The 24,673-nt window shown below is 41.9% G+C and overlaps 1 protein-coding gene across 1 annotated transcript in view; it reads left to right on the forward strand.

The window, feature by feature from the left end:
* RIPK4 (receptor interacting serine/threonine kinase 4) overlaps positions 1-17,612 on the forward strand; it is a 32,303-nt gene extending 14,691 nt beyond the window's left edge. The window contains exons 2-8 of the mRNA XM_063126600.1: positions 2,996-3,287; positions 9,954-10,102; positions 11,189-11,238; positions 12,236-12,394; positions 13,712-13,812; positions 13,939-14,194; positions 15,205-17,612. Coding sequence (XP_062982670.1) covers positions 2,996-3,287; positions 9,954-10,102; positions 11,189-11,238; positions 12,236-12,394; positions 13,712-13,812; positions 13,939-14,194; positions 15,205-16,382 — 2,185 coding nt within the window. The 3' untranslated portion in view covers positions 16,383-17,612. The remainder of the gene's footprint in view (positions 1-2,995; positions 3,288-9,953; positions 10,103-11,188; positions 11,239-12,235; positions 12,395-13,711; positions 13,813-13,938; positions 14,195-15,204) is intronic.
* Positions 17,613-24,673: the final 7,061 nt, after the last annotated feature.

Raw genomic sequence — 24,673 nt, forward strand, 5'->3', positions numbered from 1 at the left:
TAACAGGCAACTGCCTTTCTCTTGTCAACAGAAATAATTGCAGCAGTGCTCTGTCCATTTCCAATTCTCTCCCCCATACAATGTTCCCAAGTTTCAGAACTTTGCAATCCTCAAAGCAATTATTATTTGAATCAGAAAATATTGATAAACCATTGAATCTTCACTAGCAATCTTTTTGATCCTTCCAAGTTTCCATCAAGCTTCCCCCCTCCTTTAATAGTGAGGTGTTTGAAATACTAAACTCAGAATTTCAATACCTGTGTTTGCCCAAAGTTAGCAAGAAGGTCTTCAATGGCTGGATATGGATGTACGGTATCACTTGCATTGCTGGATCCCTGCCAAGTCCCACACCCAAGTTGAGGTCCCTGCTCAACAGGGAAGGAGCAGCCAATCCCTGCTGCTCCTTCCCTCTCCAGGTGAGCAAACTGTGCAAGGAGCAGCAATGTCCACATGCATGGTCTTCTTTCTCTGTAAGGTGAGGCCGATGAAGAGGAAAAAGAAGGGGGCACTCAGAGTATCTTGCCCAAGGGCTCCCCAAGAAGTGGAACTAGCACTTGTCTGAAGCTGCTGTTTTGTAAACTGGTTTGTGACTTTGCAGCTTTTATTTTACATGAAGTTAAAAGTGGTGAGTGGCCAGACCATCTTCACTAATTCCATCTCAGTGGTTAGATAAATGTTCTGCATCTTGTATCCCAAGCTAGTTGTAGCTTGATGAGTTATGTATGCTTAGGGGCAAGTGCTAGTTCTGTTTGTTCATTGACACTCCCTACCTCTATGTCATGTCAAAGCACCTTAGTGTTTCTCTTCAAAGGCAATTTTCTCGAAGGATATTTGCCTTGGGGCAGTAGTAGCAGCCGTTGTGGATACTAGAAAGAGACCCTACCATCTCTTCCCACGCCCCTGCTGAAGTGCTGGCCGGGGGGGGGGACGGACGGACGGACGGACGGGACACATACAACAAAAAAAAGGGTCTCCCAAGTCTTATGAAAATTTGGCTTTCTGGTGTCATGCTTCTTGGTGTGACTCGTCAACCTTGGAAGCCAACATTGCTGCATCAGATGCTTAGTCTTAGGTACAGGCTTGCTAGTTAATTATGTGTGTCCACCTCTAATGACTAACATTGATTTCACTTATTTCTCACAAAACCTGAATGAAGCTCTTTACTAAGGCATGGGTAAAACCATTCCCTCCAACTCTTCCTATGTGAAGTAGGACTGCCTATTCTCTTGTGCACAAATTCAGCACAGGGTAACAATACTGGATTGTTTCTGCCAAGTGCACCTGTTTTCGCTGGCACAATCCCATTTGATTGACTAAGAGGACTGGATTGCATGCCTTCGCAGTTTGCTCTGTATGAACATTTCACAAGCCCTTTCGCGAGGCATGCAACCAGACCTCATGGAAGTTGTGTGCCCATCTGGCTTGCTCAGTGCCATACTACAAGTCAGCAGTTACTGAAAAGTAAATTTCCTCTGGTGACTGTTTTCTGATCTTGCATGTTGGTCACACTTGGAAGTCTTGTTTTGTGTGATGGCCTTCAAGGTACTGTATTTATCTTTCTTGAACGACTGACTTCTCTTCTCAGTGCATGCAGCCATGCTCAAATTACACCAGCTTCATTGTGTTTAATATCAGCAAGCCCATGATTGGGTTGTTTTAACTGTAATGTACTTAATCCTCTAATTTCTTACTTGTAACCTGCCATGTGAGGGCTTGGCCCTCAAAGACAGGATTAAAATAATATAGGGCATAGTCCTATGCATGTTTACACAGAAAGACATACAACAATTCTTGGAAGTCGAAGGACTTTTTTCTGTCTAAACATGCATTGGACTGTGTGCCAATCAGATTGGTCAGCAAATAGAACAACTTTCTGTTGCAACTCTATACCATCTGTAATCCATAGCCTGGCTTGACTTGCATTAATTGTTGCACCTTCCTTTGAAGGCATGAGGTATTGAAACCATTTTACTATGCTGGAGTATAGAGGTTTTTATTCATTACACATTTTAAATTCTTGGACTTACTGGCTGGAGTGGTGGACTTCTAAACCTGGGTTTTTACCCAGCCAATCTTTAACCATGAAATTTGCTAGATGACCTTGGGGCAAGTCATCCATGCTCTTCCTCATGCTAACCTACCCCACAGGGTTGTTGTGAGCATAAAATGGGATAACCCCCATGTCTGCTATCCTGAGCTCCTTGGTGGGGTACAAATATGATATTTTTTAGACATTTAAAATGTCTAAAATCCAGAGAGTGAAAACCTCAGAGTGAATTCACTTGAGATCTGTGTTCTAACTTTTTCACCCTAGTGGAGATAAAATTCAATACCATGCTGATTATTTTATGTTTGTCATAAAGGATTGTAATAAGAGAAGTTTTATGATAACGTTATCTGTTTAACCTTTATGCTTCTTCTATCTGAACAATAGGATGATTATCTATGGGCCAAAATTGTAATGTATATTCTTATAAATTGTTTAAATGAGATTAGTAAATGTAAGATTATCCTTTGTTTTCCTCCTGTTAGCTTTTGTATGAAGGGCATTTAATGAATGGTTTTGACTTCATAAATTATACACAGTTTTAACAATTCCCATTATGAGAAGTTAAACGTCTTCTTTGTAAACACAATATTAATTGGATTTTCAGTAAAAGAGCTCACTGTTACCATTTTAAGTTGCAAGTTAATTTTACAGCCACTTTGGGTGTGGCTTAGTAGCCAGCCATAATTCCTGCTTGCTACTGATGTTTATTGTGCTGAGACCCCTCCTCAACTTCATAGTGTCAGGAGAAGAGTGAGGTTCTCATCAAGGCCCTTACCAGACGTCCAGCAGCATTTATCCTTGGCCTTTTGGTAATAAGATCAGGAGTTATGCACTAAATTTCAGTTAAATAGAAGAATGTCCCATCCACTATGTCAACTTAATAAATAGTTGAAGCACTATTGGTAAAGATGAACTAAAGTCCTGTATTTTACCCTTTCTATCTAGAGAGCGAATGGAACTATTAGAAGAAGCCAAGAAAATGGAAATGGCAAAATTCCGCTACATTCTTCCAGTTTATGGCATCTGTAAGGAGCCCGTGGGCTTGGTCATGGAATACATGGAGACAGGATCACTGGAAAAGCTCTTGGCCTCAGAACCACTGCCCTGGGAGCTTCGCTTCCGAATCATCCACGAGACAGCTGTGGGCATGAACTTCCTTCATTGCATGTCCCCACCTCTGCTCCACCTGGACCTTAAGCCAGCAAACATACTGCTTGATGCCCATTATCACGTCAAGGTATGTCATAGGCCTTCAATGTTTGACTCACATTTTTTGTCATCAGGTTCGTGACGAGACTAAAGACAAGAAATCCGCTCATAATAAAGGAAGTTTTATCCTTGGGGCTTCAGCATAAATTTTCTTCATTGTAAAACTTGGCTGTGAATTCAGTAAGTAACTTAGTATCCCCCCCTTAAAAGATTGTAAAACTATCTAAGAACAGCTACAGCTTTCCTGCTATTTAAGAACTTGATTTTAAAAAAAATACTAGAAAAAAGAAAACTGTCTCCTCAATATTAATTTATGAAAAGCTTTATGCAACTTTATAGGAAAATGTGTGGAACTTCTTCATTTTAAAGAAGATTATGATGGTAGATCAAAGTAGTAAATAAACAATGTTAACAGCCCTGCCGGCTGCCTCCAGTTCATATTTATAGGCCAACGTGTTTGGAAAGAGGAATTAAACTAGAAAAAAAAGTTGAGCTAATCTCTAATTTCTTGATACCCATTTTGGGTTTTCACTGCACACATCAGCCTTCCCCAATCTGTTGCCCTCCAGATGTGTTGGATTACAGCTTCCAGCTGGCTAGGGGATTCTGGGTGTTATAGTCCATTGCATCTGGAGGGCACCAAGTTGGGGAAGGCTGGCATACATAATAATACATAATTTAAAATATGTACTGCCTGGCGAGAGGCCCCTAAGGCAGGTGACAAAGGCCGTTTCTACACCTGCCTTTTTCCTGGGATCATCCCTGTGCATCCAAATGACACTCAGGGGATCCTGGGAGCAGGCAGGAACGATTGCTCCATTTGCCTGGGATAATCTTTAGGTGTAGAAAGGGCAAAAAGTGAGAATGAATGCATGATAAGATTCTTTAAAATTGTCGTCTCCTCTGCTCTGTGTTATCTGGCAACCTATGTGGGGCAGCACCAGATATTAAATGCTGAGTGGTATGTGATATTATAGGCCAGCATTTTTTCTATTGCAAGTGGGGAAAACTGTTTTAGACCAAATAAGGAATCCCTTAATTTCAACGCAGGTATGCACTATCCAAATTATTCTGGGTGCCACCTACTTATTTCTATTTATCACAGTGCTACATTAACCATAGGTTTATATATATATATATATATATATATATATATATATATTGTAGTTTTATGGTGTTTTGCTTACCCCATTCTCCAGTTTGGATCTTAATTGCATGTGAAAACTGTGTGTCCCAAGTTTTCACATGCTGTACCTGAGATTTTGTTCCTGTACAAGGGTGGTCAGTATCATGCTACTGGCAATGAGAACAAGAACAGACTATTCTTTATAAAATGAACTTAGTTTCAGAACATGCTGGCCCATGTTCCCCACTCCCAGTTCGCGGAGTGGGGAGTATGGGCGAGTGCAAGGCTTCCATGACTCATTCATATCATGGTTTCCTGTTATGCTTGAATTGGGCCACTGTTTGTTGAGTATCTTATCAAACTCTAGATTTTTAGACGCTTGCACAGAATTAAAGTTGCGGCCATCCTTTGCATCATTTGGATGGTTGTTTTTTAAAGCCAGTTTCCATTGCAGGTTCAAATCTTCTTGATTCTCATCCCAAAACCTGTCGGCAGAGAGCTGGTGGGACTTTCCAGAGAGTGGCTTTTGGTTGGGTTTGAGGGGAGGGGGCCAAAATGCCCCCCTTATACACTCACAAGCGATAGTCCCATCCATTCACACACTGCAGGCTCTTTGAATCAAAGCCTCTGTATTAAAGCTCTCCAGTTGCATAGTTAGATCTGACAGCAAGATACACACAAGTCATAGCAACGGAGCTTAATTTTTAATCCATATTTATGACCTGAGAGACTGTCCTTGGCTTAGTATAATGCAAGAAAAGTCATTACCAATGACTTACCTTTCCCTCCCCCACTTCAGGAAACCCACTTGGTCTTTTGCATAGTTTGTGATTTATAACCTATAAATTGATCTTTGCTTATATAAAACTCAGAGCTGTTGCTTCCTCCTGGGCCTGTATCCCATTGGCCATCTTGACCCTTACCAGTGTTGTTTATTACATGAATTCCTAGAAGGGATATGGCTTTTCACTTGGTGCATTTGCATATGCTGCCTTTTCTCCAAGGAGCCCAGACAGCAAGAGTCCCTGACTTGCCCAAGGTTAGGCCTCTTGGAGAGTTGAACCAGTGGACTGCCGCATCTAAATTTAACACTCCAGCCTGTGTCCAATCGCAGTCAATGTCCAAAGTTTCCCCCCTTTGCTTTGCATTCAGTTGTGGGTAGATTGTGACCTTCAGTTGCTGAGTTTTGGTGGCTGTTTGTAAGCAGCCCTTGAAAGGGGGTTATATGACATTCCAGAATTTAGGCTCCAAGACTGTTAAGCAGTGAAAAGGTTAGCTGAAAATTGTTCAAACTGCCTTTCTCATGAAGAGCTCTTATGGCAGGGCAGTCACAGCGAGTGCCTTTCTGCAGCTGCCTAGCCGGACTAGAATTCTAAAATTCAGTCAACTGCCAAAATGGGAACGGGGTATTTAGAAGCTATTGAAATTGGATAATAATGTGTAGGTTTGATAATATTAACAGAGATAACATGGTTTGATCTAACTTGCTGGGAATTTTCTCTCTGGATGTGTGTTACAAGCATTAGTCACGCTCTCCATAGGTGTTTGTACTCATCCCTGCAGGATTAATGTTAATAGCCTAAGATCACATTGTTTCTTTGTAGAAGGGGTTGAATACTTTGCTTCCTTTCTCCGTTTACCAGCTATCATTATCCACTGTTATTATTGTAGTCCCACAGTAGCAGCATTAGCAGTGCACAAATTGTGAAAATTTGTATATTAGTCCAGTCAGAATTGGACTAATGTAAACATATTCATCCAAATCAATATCATAGATCACCAGATGAAATATAAAATGGTGATATTGGATTCTCTTACTGTGACCTGTATTACCAAAGTGAGATATTAAGATGAGTGATTCAGCTCTATGTACTGTAGAAGTCCACTGTGATTGTTCTAGAAGAGTTTGGTCCAGTTCTAGCAATTTGCTTCAAGTTATGTACACAGTGGTTGCTGTATAATTCAGTGGTCTGACCCATTCACACAGGTTGTGAAGGAGATTTGAGTATTTTGGCAAAACAAATGCTGAATAACGGCAGTAGTATACTTGGGTTAATGAAACACTGTATAGGTGTTTTAGAGGATGACTTGAAATATAATTAAAAGCCCTTTTATGGGTGTGTGTGTGTGTGTGTTGCATGGTTCCCATTGATGTTAATGGGTTGTATGACTAAACTTGATGTGCAGTAGTAGAAACTGACTTCAAACCATCTAAATTTAAACCCACAAAACTTCTTCCAGAACAGTCCTCTTTTGCCAGGGAGTTGGGAGCCCTTCAACGCAGAACTCTTTATATTTTAGTTGTCAGAGCATTTTCATATGTGTTGCATGAGTTCTGTTGATGATGACAAGCGTTCGCTTGTTTGCTTAAAATACAAGTTCGTAACTTGGGGATTTGGAGTAGTCGGGTGACTTATAATGACAAAGTGAATGACTTCTGCAACGAGGTCGCCCAGAATCTTTTCTTTACTACTATGCCTGCCTGGTGTATGTTCTGACTTTAGCTGGAATCAAATTCAGCAAAATTTAAATTAGAACTTTTGTTACTCTTTCAACGAGAGGAGTAACACATGCCTAAAATCATATGCGTTTCCTGCTTATCTTGGACTTTGTTTCCCCATCCCCAGACCTCATCCCCAATGGCTTGGCTGAGATTTGAGCTGGGGCTTCTGTAATCACGTGTGTGTGTGTGTGAAGGTATGTCTGTACAATTAAATTCAGAAATAAATACACTGAGTCTCTTCCCCACCCTGCTACCTTCACTGTATGCATCTAACTATTATTGCCACTGCCATGTTGCTATTTCAAGTTAAATGTCGCTATTTACTCCCCCAACTTGACCTGATTTTTGTTCTGTACTTCATGCTTAAAATTTGTCCCATAATGATGCTTCTCCCATCAAGCTAACTTTTAAAATAACTGTAAGCAGTTTGTTGTTTAATAGTACGGGTGTGTGTATGTGTATTAAATGTTACCTGTTCTGAATTTCAGGGTTGGCAAATAAGTCCTATTGAACCCATTAGAACTTACTATTGAATAGACATAGGTTTGTTTATTTATTTGATTGGTACCCCACTTTGCGACCAAGAAAAATCATGCTCAAAGCAGCTTACAATAGTAAATAATACTTGATTGAAACAATAATAAAACAAATGCATATTAAAACACAATTAAAAACATAATTGCAGAATAAAAGCAGCATCCAACCTGCTTGAATAAAAGGGTCTTGGCATGCAGAGAGGGGGCGAAGCTAGCCTCCCTCGGCAGGGGAGTGGCCACCGAGAAAGCCCTCTTTCAGGTCGTCACCAAATGCACAAGATGGTCCTCTTCAGGAGATCTGAAGACCCAAGCAGGCTCCTATGGGAGAAGGCATTCTTTCAGGTAGCCTGGTCTCAAGCCATGGAGGCTTATAGGTCATAACCTTTGAATTATGCCAGGAAACACACTAGTAGCCAGTGAAGCTGTTGTCCCAGTCAACAGTCTGGCTGCAGCATTCTAGACCAGCTGAAGTTTTTGAAGTAGTCCAAATGGGATGTAACTAAGGCATGTGTGACCATGATCTGATCAGACAGCTCTAGGAATGGGTGCAGTTGGCACACTTGCCTCACCTGAGCAAAGGCACTAGTGGCCACTGCTGAGACTTGGGCATCCAGATTCAGACCTGAGTCCAAGTCTCACCCAAACTGTGAGCCTGAATCTTCTAGTGGGGGAGTGTACACCATCCAGCACAGGTTGAATCTCTATTCCCAATTCTGCCTTTTGACTGTCCAAAAATACCTGTCTTGTCTGAATTAAGCTTCAATTTGTTTGCTCTCATCCAATCCATTACCAATACCAGGCACCGATTTAGACCCAGAACAGCTTCCTTGGATTTGGATGGAAAGAAGAGGTACAGTTGGGCACCATCAGTATACTGGTGACACCAAACCCCAACACTCTAGACAATCTCCCCTAACAGTGTCATGTATATGTTAAATAAATGAGGGTTAAGATGGAATCCTGTTCTTGTCCTAAGTATATAGCTGCTCATTTTTATGCATAGTCATCTAATGCATAGAAGGAAAAGGTTTATACATTTGTATGATTTCTGAACTACACTCTTACATAGCTGGCAATAAGCAGGATATAAAAGCACGTGCTTGTATTGAATGGCTGCAGAACATTAATAACCCTGATTCTAAGGCTGCTGAGTAGCGTGTCCTCTCCCTTCCCCACACTGAAACTTCTATATACGTGTGCTTCTTTACAACCCAAATCAGGTCATAAAAGCACAATTAGGGTGTGTATAAACTCTTTATAAGTGCTTGCTCTTACTGAATAATAATACATAACTAATTATTAATACTACTACTAATAATATATTCATTTGTCAGTTATTTGACACCAGTTGGTTATAAGTTTTGTTTTGTTTTTGGATTTATGAATATTTTTTCACTCCCTAGATGACGCCTGGCCACTTTTTAGCTTCTGTTGGGAAATGTCATCATGATTTATCTATGTCTTTCATAAAACCATTCACTCCGTTAACCTTTCAAATGTTTCTTTTTCTTTTTCTTTTGAATTTAACAAAACAACTGAAAACAAACTGTGAAAAAAGAGAGGAACAAACATTACATGCATAGGAATGTGCATGTTTTCCCCCTCATCAGATACACTATTCATAAAAAAAGGGGGGCAGAGAATTATGCATAGGTTTTAAGAAAAGCAGATGAAATATCCATGTCTATATCCACTCGCAAGTGGCATCTATATATCAAAAAAAGTCGATAGTGTTAAGTCCTCAGTCCATGGCATTATGGGAAGTGAATATTTATCCTTCCAACATAATAATATCAGTCTTTTAGCTGTCATAAGGGCTCGGAAAATCCATTAACCTTTCAAATGTTTCTGAAATGCATATTGCTTAGAGGGACAAGCAACATTAATTCTAGAGGCTAAGGTTGCAATATAGCCAGAGTTCAGGACTTAAGCCCAAATTATTTCAACATATACTTCTCCCTCTTTTCAAAGCAGTAGAACTTAAGTGATAGCTTGGATTGTTTCCTAAGGCTGTAGCCTTGAGGTGCATCTATGAATCTCTCTTTCTCTCTCTCTCTGCTACTTGGGTGTGTATGTGGGGTGGTGAGTCCTTGAAATCAGTTACCCTAGGATAACCCCGCTGGTATCTCCCAACAGTCTGCATCACCAACAGAATGGAAACCCAGTACACTCACCATTTAAACACACACCATTTTTATTAACTAACAAAAAAAGCTTGTGCACGACTACTCTTTGGCCAGCATTGATTTGATCTATGTCTTTTATAGGCTGATACAGCTTTTAAAAATCTCTTTGGCCATTTTTCTTTTACTACCTCAGATAAAAAAAAAAAACTTGTCCTATTCTTGTATCTCCAGATTTTTTTTTTATTTGCTTCACATTCCCAAGTGCCCATTTCAAACTATAATTTAGGAATATAGCAAAAGAAGGTAGTAAAGCTGAGCATCTCAAAAGAAAGAAACCATATGTGTAGCAATTATTTTGGAGACCACTTAACTAGAACATTTTGATTTGATTTTATCTTAACAGATTTCGGACTTTGGATTAGCCAAGTGCAATGGCCTTTCTCATTCTCATGATCTCAGCATGGATGGACTTTGCGGCACTATTGCATACCTGCCTCCAGAACGCATTAAAGAGAAGAACAGATACTTTGATACTAAGCATGATGTCTACAGGTCTGTACCTATTTCTGTCTTCCTCTTCCTGCTGCTTTCTCACCAGAGCTCTCAGACAACTCCTGATAGAATTAAATACTCGGAAAATTCTAAGTTTTAAGAACTTAGCCATTGATTATGTTTGTTGTTTTTAAACTATTTCATTACAATTGTATCAATAAAATAGTTTATTAGGCCAGTCCGTAAAACCCAGGAACAGGGATTTAAGGAAGTCACTGTAGCACAATTGTCTCACGTTGATCTGTTAGAGTTTGGCAAGCAGATGTGTTTAAATCGGTTCTGCTTGACCCAGGTCATCTCTGCAGATATTTCTTGATACTTTGTAGAATAAGCTTGGAACCCTTTTGATCCTTATCCTGACTTTCTAGTTTCCTTTAGTGCTGTCTAGATGTTTTGGGTTGCACCTAAGCATGCTAACAACTTGGGATGCATTGAGAGATTCTATTATATTCAGTGGTATATAAATGTTACAAAGAAATAAAAGAGAAAGTTCATGGCCTGAGTGCTATCTCAATGGTTATGGTTCATTTAGCCAGAAGACAACTGATTTCAGATTGTAGAGATGTAGTGTACAAGTACCCCTTGATATCCACTAGCTGTTTGCTACTTTGACACTGTTTTTTCAATGTTCTTGATGATGGCGTGTTAAAATGTTCAAGGCCAATAATTCCCAAATGATTGGCTGTGAACCACCAATGGTAAGCTGTGACTTGTTCAGTCTAGGAGACCATGGAATTCTTGCCTATTCTCTATGTCAAGCCCAGCGTTATGAGCAGAATTACTTCTGCAGCCAATCAGCGTCACTGGACGCTGATTGGCTGCAGAAGTAATTCTGCTCATAACGCTGGGCTTGACATAGAGAATTCGCACCACAAAAATGTGGTGACCCTTAGCTTAGATGTGGTTTTTTTAAGTATTAGACCAATTCATGGAGGGGTAGTTCTGTCAATAACCATTATCTATGATGCTGCATCTAATGATCTGATGTGGTTACATTAGACAGCCTAGCCTAGCCCAACAGTTAAAAACAAGCATGAATGTGTCATATTGTTATAAAGTTAACATTAATTAATGTTTCTTTTGCAGCTTTTCCATTGTTATATGGGGAGTTCTCACACAGAAAAAGCCCTTTTCAGGTAAGCATATAAATATGTGTTTACATGAATCATATTCTAGATGAGCACATCAGAGTAAATGCCTCCTCAAAAAAGAGTGTCTATTGTGATGTGGTTAGACTTCAGTATGCCCAACTTTCATCATTGCTGATGTACATCTTTGCCAGCTGCTTGAAATATTGTCTGTGCCTTTTGAGGATAACTTTGAAGAAGTCCCAGCTATCATTTCTGCATTTGAAAGAGCCTCTATGGCCATTGAGCCTCTTGCCAAGCAGGACTATGCATGCATCCACCAGTCCTTCAGCTGTCAGCAAAGCAATCCTGACCACAATGTGCAGTAAGCAAAGGCCAGGTGGACTGCAGAAAGTTGATTGTAGGACCATAATATGAGATGACTACAACCAGGCCACATGTTTTCTGCCATCACCAGCAGCAATAATCCTTGCCTAATCCAGCTTTCCCCAATGTGATATGACTCAAAACATCTGGAGGAGTCAGCATGGCCAATGGTCAGGGATGATAGGAATTGTAGAACATCTGGAGAGCACCAGGTTTGGGAAAGTTAGTCTAATCTGTGAGAACTTGGGCATGATTATAACCTATCTACAGCTATCCAAAGGAAATATAATTCGGTGCATCTCCCATGCCCCAGGGCCGTAACTGAGGTGTTACTCCATTTAATATACCTATGGAATACTAATGTATTCCATTCAGCCTTTTTTTGAAAATGAGCAGGCTGAGAAAATTAGAGTACTTTATCTGTAGGAGCAGACAATATTTTTCCATGTATTTAAGGTTTGGTGTTAGAATTTGCATCTTGAGACAGCTAAAGCAGTGATTCTCCAAATGTTGTGTCCTACAATTCCCATGATCCCTTATCATTGCCCACCCCTGTGCGAAAATGTCAGTTTCCCTTTAGAGAGAGAACCCCAATAGGAGATTGATAGAAACTGGTCTATTGAATAGGGATGAGAGTTCATCTCTCAGAATAGTCTCAATCTGTGCTTTTCATTTGCAGAAGAGAATAACATTCTACATATTATGGTGAAAGTAGTTAATGGCCACCGCCCAGAACTACCAGCGGTTTCCAAATCCAGACCTCGTGCATGCAATAACTTGATCAAGCTCATGCAAAAATGCTGGCAAGATGACCCTAGCAAGAGGCCAACATTTCAAGGTAAATCTTTCTTCTGATTGGGTTCACTGGCAAAGTAGTGAGTCATGTCAGTGTTCAGGACTATATTAATCCCTGGTGGAGCTCCACCAAAATCTTGTAAAAATGATGAATGCAATGTATACACAACCAACTGTTCTGTACAGACCACAGTATGGGGAACTTCCTCACTTCAGGGAAGGGATTATAAAGAACTTGTCTGATCATGAGTAGATGTTGATTTAGACGTCAGATGTGCACTGATTCAGCTTGGTCCTTCTGCCTAGGATGAAGTTTCTAATCTGTATAATGTAGCTGTGATAGATTTTTGTTAACATACAATAAAAAAGTTTTGCTTTATCTTCCATAATATGGGAAAGCTCTCATCAAGTGTAAGCCAGAAGAGCCATTCTTGATTAGCCTTAAGTGGGCTGAAGAATCAGCCTAGCCCTGAATCTGCAGCAGAAGATTGAATATAATTTCAGTCGTACTGGATTGCAGGTATTTGAATGTGCACTTGTTACACAAAAATAAGTGCGCTTTCAAAATAAGTGCAGGTCAGAGCTGGAATACTGTCAGTTTCTCCTAAAAATACATAAAAGATCTGAGGGCTTGAAAGAATTCCTATGTGTGCATGCGCAAAAGAGTGTGTGGTTGGGAGGGAGGTACAAATCCTTCACTCAGTACAACTACTAATCTTCCCTCTTTCTCAGTTCCTGGTGACAAATCTGAACATGGCTCCATATCCTGCAAAGTTACGCAACAGGCATATTTTATTCCACCTGAATAGGTTTATGCTTACATAATATAGCATTTATGGTGCAGAATTTCCCCCCAATTTAATTGCTTCCACAGAGGAAGTAAAGAATATTGGAGAAAAGTACACATGGAGCAGGGAGAGCCGGACCTCCCATGTTTATTTCCTTGATTGCCAGTTCCAAAAATGATTGTGTACTTTTGCCGTCTTCATATTGTGTAGTTTTTTTACAACAGGAACTGGTCTCCAAATTCACTTTCTTCTAGCAGAGGGGTAAAGGAACCTATAGTCCTCCAGGTGTTCTCGGCCTCCAACTCCCATCATCTCTGCCCATTGGCCATGCTGGCTGAGGCTGATAGAAGTTGGAAGCCAACAACATCTGGAGGGCCCCAATGCCCCACCCCTTTTCTAGCCCTTGGACAAGAGCGACTGACCTTTATCTTTAAAATCTAAACAAAACCATCTATCTAAAATATTACTTTGTTGAGAAGCAGACTGTGATGTGTGGGAAAATACACTCATACCTATTTTCTGACCATCTTCTAGTATGAATTTCATCTTTGGTTTTTATTTTTATTTTCAAGAAATTACCTCGGAAACAGAAGACCTCTGTGAAAAACCTGAAAATGAAAATAAGGAATTGATAGTTCAGGAAGATGCAAAGACTGCTCAGGCTTACCCCAAGGTATGTATCTCAGCAGTATATGAAAAACTCAGGGATGTTGATATATCAGTTACCTTCCTCCTGACTACCGTTTGACTACTGCTTTTAACTTGGAATGTCTGTCTGTTTCCCATCTCTCCCTTCCAGGAGATGTCTGGGCTATCCCAGCTAAAGCAAGAGTCTGATCCCACATCAGCGAAGGATTACAGCCTCTCAGAGTTGCTGTCCCAGCTGGACTCGGGGATTTCACAGACAGAAGAGCCTGAAGAGCTCAGCCGTAGTGCTTCTGAATCCAGGCTTGCTTCCAGCGACAAGAGGCTTTCAGGCGTGTCTTCAGTAGACTCTGCCTTTTCTTCACGAGGTTCCCTGTCGCTCTCGTTTGAGAGAGAGAATTCTGGAAGTGGTAAGGACATTTTAGCTTTGTCGACTAAGACAAATGTTGGATGGTGTGTTGAGGCTGAGGAAAACTATGTGGTGTATGCAAGTTAATGTTGCTGTAAGACAAGACAATGACTGATGTAATGCACCCAACGCAAAGCACACAACCCCCCCCCATATCTTATTTTTTGCATAGCAAGGGGCTGTGTGAATGCCATGGGGTGTTGCATATCGACCACTGCTCACCTCAATGCCCCTGTTTCAGAGATTTTCCAGGTGCTCTATATAAATCTTCCTTGCTAAGATTTAACATGGACCCTTTCTACACCACACGGGTGTAGAGGGGAGGGGAGGATCTTGCGATATTGTGCTCGTGAGATCCTCCCCTTTGTCTAGACATGTGTTCAACATCCTGGGAGGAAGGAGGGATGTCGCGCCTGCCATGTTGTTGTTGTTTTTTTTACCAAAGTTGAGCACATGTGCACTCCAACTGAAAGGTAAGGGTTTTTTTTTTAAAAAAAAACCGATTCTGCTCCCCCCTCCACCCCCCGATGGGCATGGTGTGCCTGAAGAGCTACGTCCCCTGTGCCAGTTTCCCGCCTCCTCATGTTTACTCATGAGGAGGCAGGATGAAGCCAGGATGGGCGCCCACATGCCTCCCGCAGTCTCAGGATGATCCCAAGACCGCGGGAAGAACTAGGTTTTCCCAGGGATTATTTATCCCTTGGGAAAACCAGTGCTTGTTCCCCCTTCTCCCCAGAGTCCCAGTGTGTCATTTGGATGCACAGGGACTCAGCCATGACCAGCCCAGATTTTCGGGCTAGTTGAGAAACAGCCATGGTTAAGTGGGGGTGGAGAGAATGGCTCCCTACATTTTGGCTTTGAACTGAACTCGCAAATTGGGAGCGTGGGCAGTGGGGCTGCCACTTTTTTTCTAGCCTGGTTCCTGTGCCTTTCATGTTCAGCAGTAATTCGACAAGCAGAAACAGGATGGTCATGGAATGTTGACGTTTCTTTTTTCTTTTGCTTCCCCAGATATTGGCACAATGGATATCCAGAAAAGAAAGCTGGCCGAGGCGATCACGTCTGGAGACACTGGCAAACTGATGAAGATCCTCCAGCCCCAGGACGTTGACCTTGTTTTGGATGGGAACTGTAGCCTGCTACATTTGGCTGTTGAATCGGGTCAAGAAGAATGTGTCAAGTGGCTCCTTCTCTATAACGCCAACCCTAACCTGACCAACAAAAGAGGCTCTACTCCTCTCCACGTGGCTATTGAGAAAAAGAATAAAAGCATTGTTGAGCTGCTTCTGGCAAGGAAAATGAATGTGAACGCTAAAGATGAGGACCAGTGGACAGCCCTTCACTTTGCTGCCCAGAACGGGGACGAGCTGAGCACCCGGATGCTGCTGGAGAAGCATGCCTTGCTGAACGAAATAGACTTTGAAGGAAGAGCTCCCATCCACGTTGCCTGCCAGCACGGCCAAGAGAACATAGTGCGCATCTTCCTGAGAAAAGGAGTGAACGTCGACGTCCGAGGGAAGGATAACTGGGGGCCTTTGCATTATGCCGCTTGGCAAGGTCACCTGTCCATTGTGAAGCTTCTGGCAAAGCAGCCCGGAGTCAATGTCAATGCGCAGACGGCGGACGGCAGAACCCCTTTGCACCTGGCGGCCCAGAGGGGCCATTACAGGGTTGCTCGCATCCTTGTCGAGCTGCAGTCGGATGTCAATATAAGGAACGTGTTCCTACACACTGCACTCCACGTCGCGGCCGAAACTGGCCACACCAGCACGTCGCGGCTGCTCCTCAACCGCGGCGCGGACATTGAGGCGGCCACAGTGGAAGGCTGCACCGCCCTCCACCTTGCAGCTCGCAACGGCCACTTGTCGGCGACCAAGCTGTTGGTGGAAGAAGGGGCCCGTCTCCTGGCCAGGGGCCCTTCAGGCAGGACGGCGCTGCACCTTGCTGCCGAAAACGGACATGTTGAAGTCGTGGAGGAGCTTGCCGAGCCGGAAAATGTAAATGACCCTGATGAGGGAGGGTTGACAGCTCTGCATCTGGCCGCCAAAGGTGGCCACGTGCACACGGCTGCGGTGCTGTTAAAGCGTGGTGCTATTCCGGATCGGCAAAGCCTTGCATTTCAAACCCCGCTGCAGCTGGCTAAGCAACACGGGAGCTCTGCTGTCATCCTGCTACTCAGTGAGACATAGAGAGCTGCCTGTTTATGTCTTAGCTCGTTCGTCTTTCCAGTGAAACTATGGGAGCCGAATAGTAATGGGGGTTTTCCCGCTTGGACGGCTGCTGTGGCATGTGTGTCCGCTGATGTTTTGCAGGCGAGTTCAAGTTCTGCCCAAGCAGAAGCTGCTTGTTGATGTAGCTACTCAGCCTAATGAACTGAGCGAGCGTGGGAGCAGGAGACACAGGAATCCCACACACAGTCTGACACTTACCTGTAAGGTAGTGTTGAGCAAGTCACGTATGAAGACATTGTGTTCTTTCCCTGGTACTTCAGCAGTTGACTTGCCCTAAAGATGCTAGGAGGAACAGTTGAAAAAGAGGAAGAAGACAGGGTTAAGTGAATGCTTGTCTCTTTCAATGTAGAGTCAATATCTAATATTTCAATTGTTTTTTACATTCAGACGATGGGAGAGGCATCTTGAATGCCGCTCTAGAATATGTTTGGAATTTATTTTTCCTCCCGTACTTCCACGGTGCATGAGTCAATATGGATGCTTTGCATTATTGGAAGAAAAGTACAGTAGGGATAGTTGTCCTTAAGCCATATGGAGAGCAATTACAATCTCAGTTTCATAATCAACAGGAAATTTTTTATTTTAAGAATGTAAGAAATACCAATTTCAAAGCCGCACATTTCTGTGTTCTCGGGTGATCTGTTTTTCCATGATCATCATCATCAACTAGGGCTTGCAATAAGTACTGTGAGCATCCAAATGATAATTGAAGAGAGTACTGCATAGAAATTAATTTCTGAGATATACCAGCTTTCGTGTGTGTGTGTGTGTGTGTGTGTGTGTGTGTGTGTATATATATATATAGAGAGAGAGAGAGAGAGAGAGAATATGCACGATACTGTAATTTTCAGTATGTGAATGAAGCAAAGCAGAGAGGGTCTGAGTGTGTGCGTGCGTGTATGTTTGCTAAAGCTGGAAAATTAGTAAAAATACAAGAGTAGATAAAATGCAAGTCTAAATTTCTTAAGAGCAGTTTTTAAATGGTGTACATTACCGAACCACATTTATAGTCCTGCAGTGACTTCTAAACAAATTTATTGTGTTTGATAGACTAATATAAAGATATACTGTGTATATAGTATTCCAGTCCATTGTACAACTTTTTTTCTACTACAGAAAATTGAGACTCTTCAGATCTGGGTATGTTTTAATACACCTTTTATAATGTTCATTATTTTCAAAAGTTCAAATGGGATCTGTTTTATCAATAAAATAGTTCTGTTTTACTTGTAAAGTGGCTTTTGAGATGAACTGATTTATGTGTGTGCATTGCATTCAAGAGGCAAATTAATTTCCCAGACTTGATCCTTGCTTTAAAATTACTCATTCATATCTGTAACCAAATCCACATTTTATCAGGAAATGTTTCGATGTTACAGGTGTGGGCCAGAACTACCTTTTTTCCTCCTTAAGGAACCTAAGGCGACATACACAATCCTCCTCCTTTCCATTTTATCCTCACAGCAACAACCCTGTGAGGTAGGTTAGGCTGAGAGTCTATAACTGGCCCAAAGTCACTCAGTGAGCTCCCATGGCCAAGTGGGGACAAGAACCTGGATCTCCTGACCCCCATGTCTGATTCATGGAATCTATAAGGGGTCCCAATAATGTGTTTTCCCACAGCTTCTTCTACCCCTTTTATTACCCGAAAAAAATCCTTTGAGAATGGAAAGACAGAAGAACTGCACAATGTTTTTTGATTTATTATTATTATTATTATTATTATTATTATTATTTATTTATTTATTTATTTATTTATATAGTACCATCAATGCCATACATCTGGAAGCACCCACAGTTATTTGTATAAACACTACTGCTGGTAACATTTTACTTCAAGTCATTAAGACAGTTGGCTGACAAATAGATGGTGACAATTTGTTTTTCTTACTGACTAATCACAACTATTGGCTGAGGAAAGCAGCAGACTATGCTGAGACTGCTCATTATAAATTAGGACTTTCGACACTCTTTCTCAAATGAAAAGGGAGTTGGTAATTCCAAAAATGAAATTATAGCTTGCCTTTATCTTTTGCTTGCTGTAGTGATTTTGTTTGTTTTAAAATTTAAATTGAGTTTAAGGAGTGTTGCCACACTCATCAATCTTGGAGGATTAAGTGTCCTATGAATATGTTTTTTCTAGGTGATCTTTCACAATATCAGGCAAGCTCCTCCATACAATAATGAAATAACATTGGCAAGCTTTTTAATAATTTCCCATCTGTCCATTGAGTGCTGCTGACTGCCATAGGAATTATACCAGTGCCAAAGGCTCGATATAAGAATGACTATGGCCAACTGGCAGCCAGACCTAATTCACATCTTGTATTGAATTCACAAGGCACATGAAATTCTTAGCCCTCTGCCCGATCCCATCTTGTCGGTGATAAACAGGTTATATTGAGGGAGTTGGTGGCACAACTTTCAACAAGCATGTGTTGATTGGAAGGATATTGGGTAACATCGATATTATTTACCAGCCGGTGACTTACTGGAAGAGGAAGATCTCAGGTGGGGCTGTCTTGGATCCTAATCTGTTCAGCATTTCCCCTACTGATTGGATGGAGGGAATGGTGTGAATTCTGTAGATTTAAAGACGATATGAAACGGATGTTATGCAAACAGCTTAAGAGCGTCTGGGAAGAGAACGAAGAATATCTCACAGGCCTGTGATGGCTGTGCACCACCGGTTCAGAAGATAGGTTGTAACTTAGAAAAAATGCAATACAAAAATTCAGCAGCGCCAAATACAAAAATGTTGCCCTGATGGAGGTAAATCAAAGCAAAGAGTAAGAAACCTCTCGTAAGTCAATGAAGGAATGATTGATGAATGGGTGTGTTCCTCATTTTTAAAAAATAATCCCATGGAAGGAAACACTGCGTTCCTGTGGGTGCTTCAAACTTCGAAAGAAAGAATTTCCTTAGAAGAGCGGTGTGTTAATTGATGGGCCAGTTTAAGTGTTGCAGCTCTCCATTTCTTCCTTCTCTGGATGGGAGAAGAGAGCTTTGGGAGACACGCAGCCCTCCAACAAATGTTCCCTGTTCATCAGCTTCAAGACTGGTTGCTTTGCCCTCCGAAAGTGAGCAAAGGCTTGGCCCTCGCTCCCTATGCATGCCACAGACCACTCTGCAAGGGTAGCCTGGTCTTTAAAACCAGCCTATGCTCATCTTGTTTTTCTGGTAAACCTGGCATGCCGAGTCAAGATTGTGCAACAGAAGAGGAGTTATGAATGAAAGGGTTGAGATTTGCCTGCAGGGTTGTTAGTAATAAATCAACATTCTTTTCGATTGCCACAGAGGATCCTGAGCATGTTCAAACGGCAGGCTTGTTCATGCATTCTGGGGCCTGTAGGAACAAAGCATAATAGCTGTCCATTAGCACAGCCTTTTAATAAAACTCAGCTGAGAAGAGCGTTACACACGCTGATCATATACCAAGGGCCCACTTCTTAGTTAAAGCTGAGTGTCTCAGTTGCGGAAGATGCCATGTCATGGGAGTGCACCTTTTCCTGTAGACCTGGCCACCCAGGCTTAGTAATCAGCTTAGTACCACCTTTGCTTAAGCTGTGCCCACTCTCGTATACTATGCTGCCATCCCCCTGTCCCCCCCTACACACACACACACACACACACACACACACACACACACACACTTGGGGAAATGGGGAGGTCACAAGTGAGGCATCTGCTCTATGCAAGATTTACAATCTGGCTTAACTAAAATTCTAAATTGTGCAGAGAACCTAAATCTTGTGAAGAGCCTAAACCACAGAGGAGGTTCTCCGTTTCAGATACAACTTACGCCAATAGGCGCTATGATGATGTGAAAATAGGGGTGGAATGAAAGCTTGAAATATAAGAATAATCAGACGATGGCCGGGTTCAAACAACACACCCACCACGGCTTGTGTTGTCTGAATGCAGTACGTTTTCTGCAGGGTGGCTTGTTAACCCTGCAGTGTGGTTTATTTTTCTTAAGCCACCTTGAGAACCCATGGCTTGTTGGGTTGTTCAGGGTGGCAAACAATCCACACTGCATGGTTAATGAGCAATCCAGCGGAAAATGTACTGTGTTCAGACAACATGATAATCCACCCTGTGGAAAAAGTGCTGCGTTCAGACAACACGACCCACTGCTCAACAACCCATCTAGTCCAGCATTCTGTTCACAAAGTAGCCAACTGGACAGGAAACCCACAAGCGGGACATGAGTGCAACAGCACCCTCCCATCCAGCAACTGGGGTACATAGGCATACTGGAGGTAGCATGTTGCTATTAGGCTTAGTAGCCTTCTCCAGGAATCTGTCTAACCCCCTTTTAAAGCCAACCAGATTGGTGGCCAATCACTACATCTTGTGTTAGTGAATTCTTGTGTGAAGAAGTACTTCCTTTTATCTATCCTGAATCTCCCACCAATCAGCTTCATGGCGTAACCCCAGGTTCTAGTATTTTGAGAGAAGGAAAAAAAACGTCTTATCTACTTTCTTCACACCTTGTATAATTGTGTGCACTTCTATAATTTCTCTCCTTACTCAGCTTTTTTCCAAGCTAAAAAATCCCAGCTGTTTTAACTTTCCCTCATAGGGGAGTCTCTCCAGCCTCTCAATCATTTTAGTTGCCCTTTTCTGCATCTTGATGGGATTGTGTAAAGCTGGGGGGAATACCTTCTTTTCTCCATTCTCATATCTTCCCCCCTTCTCCCCCCCCACTCTTGAACTGAAAATTAATAGAACAAATTTGTGCTTTCCGATACTGAAGAGAGAATGAGTGGGGGAGGGATGAGGTGGGCTGTGATTCCAGACTAGGCTTTTATCGCTACAGAACCCTCCATCATTCACAGAATTGTAGGGCGGGGTCTAGACATCGTCTTTCCAGCAATGCTTCCTCACTGCTGCTGCTTCCCACCACCTTCCTTAGTCTGGAAATCTGTTAAGGAAAACAAGAAGGAATAGCAGCAAGAGGCCTTCAGATTGGTAGCACAAAGAGCCCTCTAGAACACCCTAATGAGAGGCGATAATTCAGAAAGATGAGCATGAAGTTGTTTACTACTCTGAGGCGCTAGCCCTTGTGCCTCAGAGTAGTAATTAGGAGCATGGACTGAGGTGCACCCAGCAGTGACAGATACTGAAGACGATCTAGTGCAGACATTCCCTAAAAATACTGGAAATTATTCTGGATATGAGCTAGTGCAGCAAGTCCTCAAATATCCTGTAACAAAATCAACTCATGTTCTTCACTGGAAAGGCTACTTGACCATATCATCATGAAGGGCTTTGTATATATTTGCATTTGCCATCTTTTGCGAAATTCCAACATACCATGGATTCATTAGGCAATGTTGGAGATGGATCTGAACAACTTTCTTCAAATCAAGGCCAGGCAAGATTAAGGACGAGTTATTGGGAAGCAATCTAGCATTACTCTTCTGTTAGCATAGCATGATGGAGCATTTTTCCAGTTGGATTTGTCACATCTGCATTAACCTTTCCTCAGTGCTATGGTCCCACTTCCCACCAGTGGCTGGTTAACAACAAAACACATGTCAAGTTTGCATCATCAAGTCTGCCACGAACAGGTTGGCCCATTGTTCCATTGGAACAATATAATGGAACTTCCCATTGAATGCATCTAGACCTCTGAAAGAAAAAGGGGTGGGGGAAATCCTCAGTTACTGTCTTAAAGAACTGGAATTTGATTTGAGAATTGCCCAACAGATTGTGTGCAGATAAAAGCTGTGGGGAGGGAGGGGAGAGAACCATATATATTGCCTTGTGCTCCCTGGATGAAAGATGAGATCTAGATGTAATTTTAAAAAATGTGCCCAGCCTACTGTTTTAGTTCTCTGATTCGTTCATTCAGCCATTCCAAAGAACAAAGTGAAGACAAGTTATGAAGTAGATGTCACAAGCCTATTTCAGTATTTGATCCATGGATCATGTCATCAGCAGAAAATCAGCCACCGCCAAGCTGGTGCGCTTCAGATGTAACTCTTGTCAGCCAGTCAATTTGAGTTGTAGTCCAGCATGTCTGGAAGGCACCAAGTTGGGGAAGCAGGAATATCTGAAGGCAATGATCTATATGTTCCTAATTTACAGGGGATAAAATCTGTCGCAATGTAACTCTCAGTATTATTCCATTGGTTTGGGTATACAAAGCTTCCTCATTCAGCGCTTAGGTTTACACAGTCTACACCATTCAGTCTACACAGAACTGAAAGGGGGTGAAAAACACTAATAAAATAGTAAGCCTGTAATAATAATAATAGAGAAAGCTGCTTGAGCAGATAATGGAGCCTGCAACAGATCCTAACTTGCTGTCCCATGGCAGCAATTCAACTATGTAGTTTAATCTGTTGTGACAAAGTGAAGCAGAGGCTTGAAATAACAGGAATGTTGCTGGGCAGAACTGGAGGAGATGGAGAGGAATGGTGTGCTGCCGTTCTGTGGTCACCTTGCAGAAGCACAAAACATGGCACTGGGGGTGAATCTGAGTACTGCGTACATAACTTGCTGTCCCAAGTACCTCAACTTTTGTATTTGTACGTTCTTAGTACTTAAGGTTGTGGATGGTAAAGAATACTGCATGCAAAATCACTAAATGGCCCAGGGCCCAACCTTGCCCTCAAAGTCCACAGGGGTCAGACACTCCTTGTCACTGACAAAATTGCTGCTGCCAGGGTGCTGCCAAATTTTGGCAGTAAATTCAATAGTGCAGATTCAGATCTTATTGTTATCTTTCTGGCAGGCATGGTTGGCAGAACTTGAGTAATCATGTTTGGAAGTCTCCTCATTCTCCCAGGATCTCTCTGCTCAACCAGAGCAAAATCTCACTAATATTGTACCTAACATTAGCTCAGGTCCTTTATCTTAAACAAACATCCATGCAGCTTGACTCAAACAGCAGCTTCAGACTTCAACGTGGGTCCTGCCCTTAGCCCCAGGAGGGTCTATCTCTAATCTGGCCAGGATTACTGCTAACTTCAGAAGCACCCAATTGTAGATCCATCCCTTTCTGAGTTAAGGGGCTTCCTATGAATTAACCAACCCATGTAGAGCAAGATTCCTAGTCTGAGCTTCAAGAATTTAAAGTTAGCACATACCATATATAGAACTAATTACTTTGCACTTACAGTGAAATATAATGAATTGTTCTATGGAATATAATGAATTCTTGCCATCAATACATGTTACTTTCAGACTTTGTGACAGTTGCTCTCGCCTGACCTATAGGAACAGGATGTTTCAGTTCTGAATAAATATATGCAACTAATTCCACTTTCCCTTTTTTTGGCTGGAATTGTGGGACTTGGGTTCAAACAGTAGATGGATGGATGGATGAAGAGAAAGAATGCCAAGCCCCCAAAATAGCATGTAGTGTCTCAAGATCACCAACCCTTATGTTTCCCAACCAATGGACAACTTAATAGAATAGAAAACACACACAAAAGAAATATGATTTATTTAAGGGGTGGGAAAGCAAGAGGAACAACATAGATGGCTATACAATTGAAGGTAAGTTTTTAAACAAAAAGAGAGGAAGGAATGGAGTCTAAAATTCAGTGTTGTACAGGTGAAGGTGGATCAATTTCTAACAAAATCCAATCAACAACCATATTAAGATTGAACACTAAATCACATCCTTAAATCTACCTAATAAGTAATAGAAAGCTAAGCTAAAAGCTGAAGGAGGGGAAAAAACATCCCAAGGAGCCAACAGATAATTCAAGCAGCAACAGAAGCTTGCTGGAAGACAAAAGTGTTCACATGCCAGCAGAGCACCAGTAAAGGAGAGGATAATCTCTGTTCCCAGAACAGGGAATTACACATATGGGGGACTGCCCCTCGCACATTGCCAGCAATCATACCTCAAAAAGCCTTGGCACTTGTGAGAGGGTTGAGTCAGGTGATCTTAAAAGTTATACAGATCCACATGGGAGGAGACAGTTCCTCAAGCAGCTTGGTTCCAAGTTCTTTAGGGGAAGGTTGCAGAATCTTTTTTTTTGTAGGTAGGCTGGTTATTTATGAAGCACCGAAAAAAGAGGTTGAAAGAGGATAATTTGCACAAAATTTGCACGTGCTAATTTCTATTGAAATACACATGTAGAAACTATTATTATAATGGAAATGGAAATACAGTACATCTCTCCATAGTGTGGATGGCAGTGACCATTAGCTTAATCCTATGTACCCGTTTCCCTCGAATTATCCCTTACAGCGCTTAGCTGGAGCCGTTGTTTTGTTGCTACCAG

Source organism: Elgaria multicarinata, chromosome 5, assembly GCF_023053635.1.
Source record: "Elgaria multicarinata webbii isolate HBS135686 ecotype San Diego chromosome 5, rElgMul1.1.pri, whole genome shotgun sequence".
In the NCBI taxonomy this organism is placed as follows: Eukaryota; Metazoa; Chordata; class Lepidosauria; order Squamata; family Anguidae; genus Elgaria; species Elgaria multicarinata.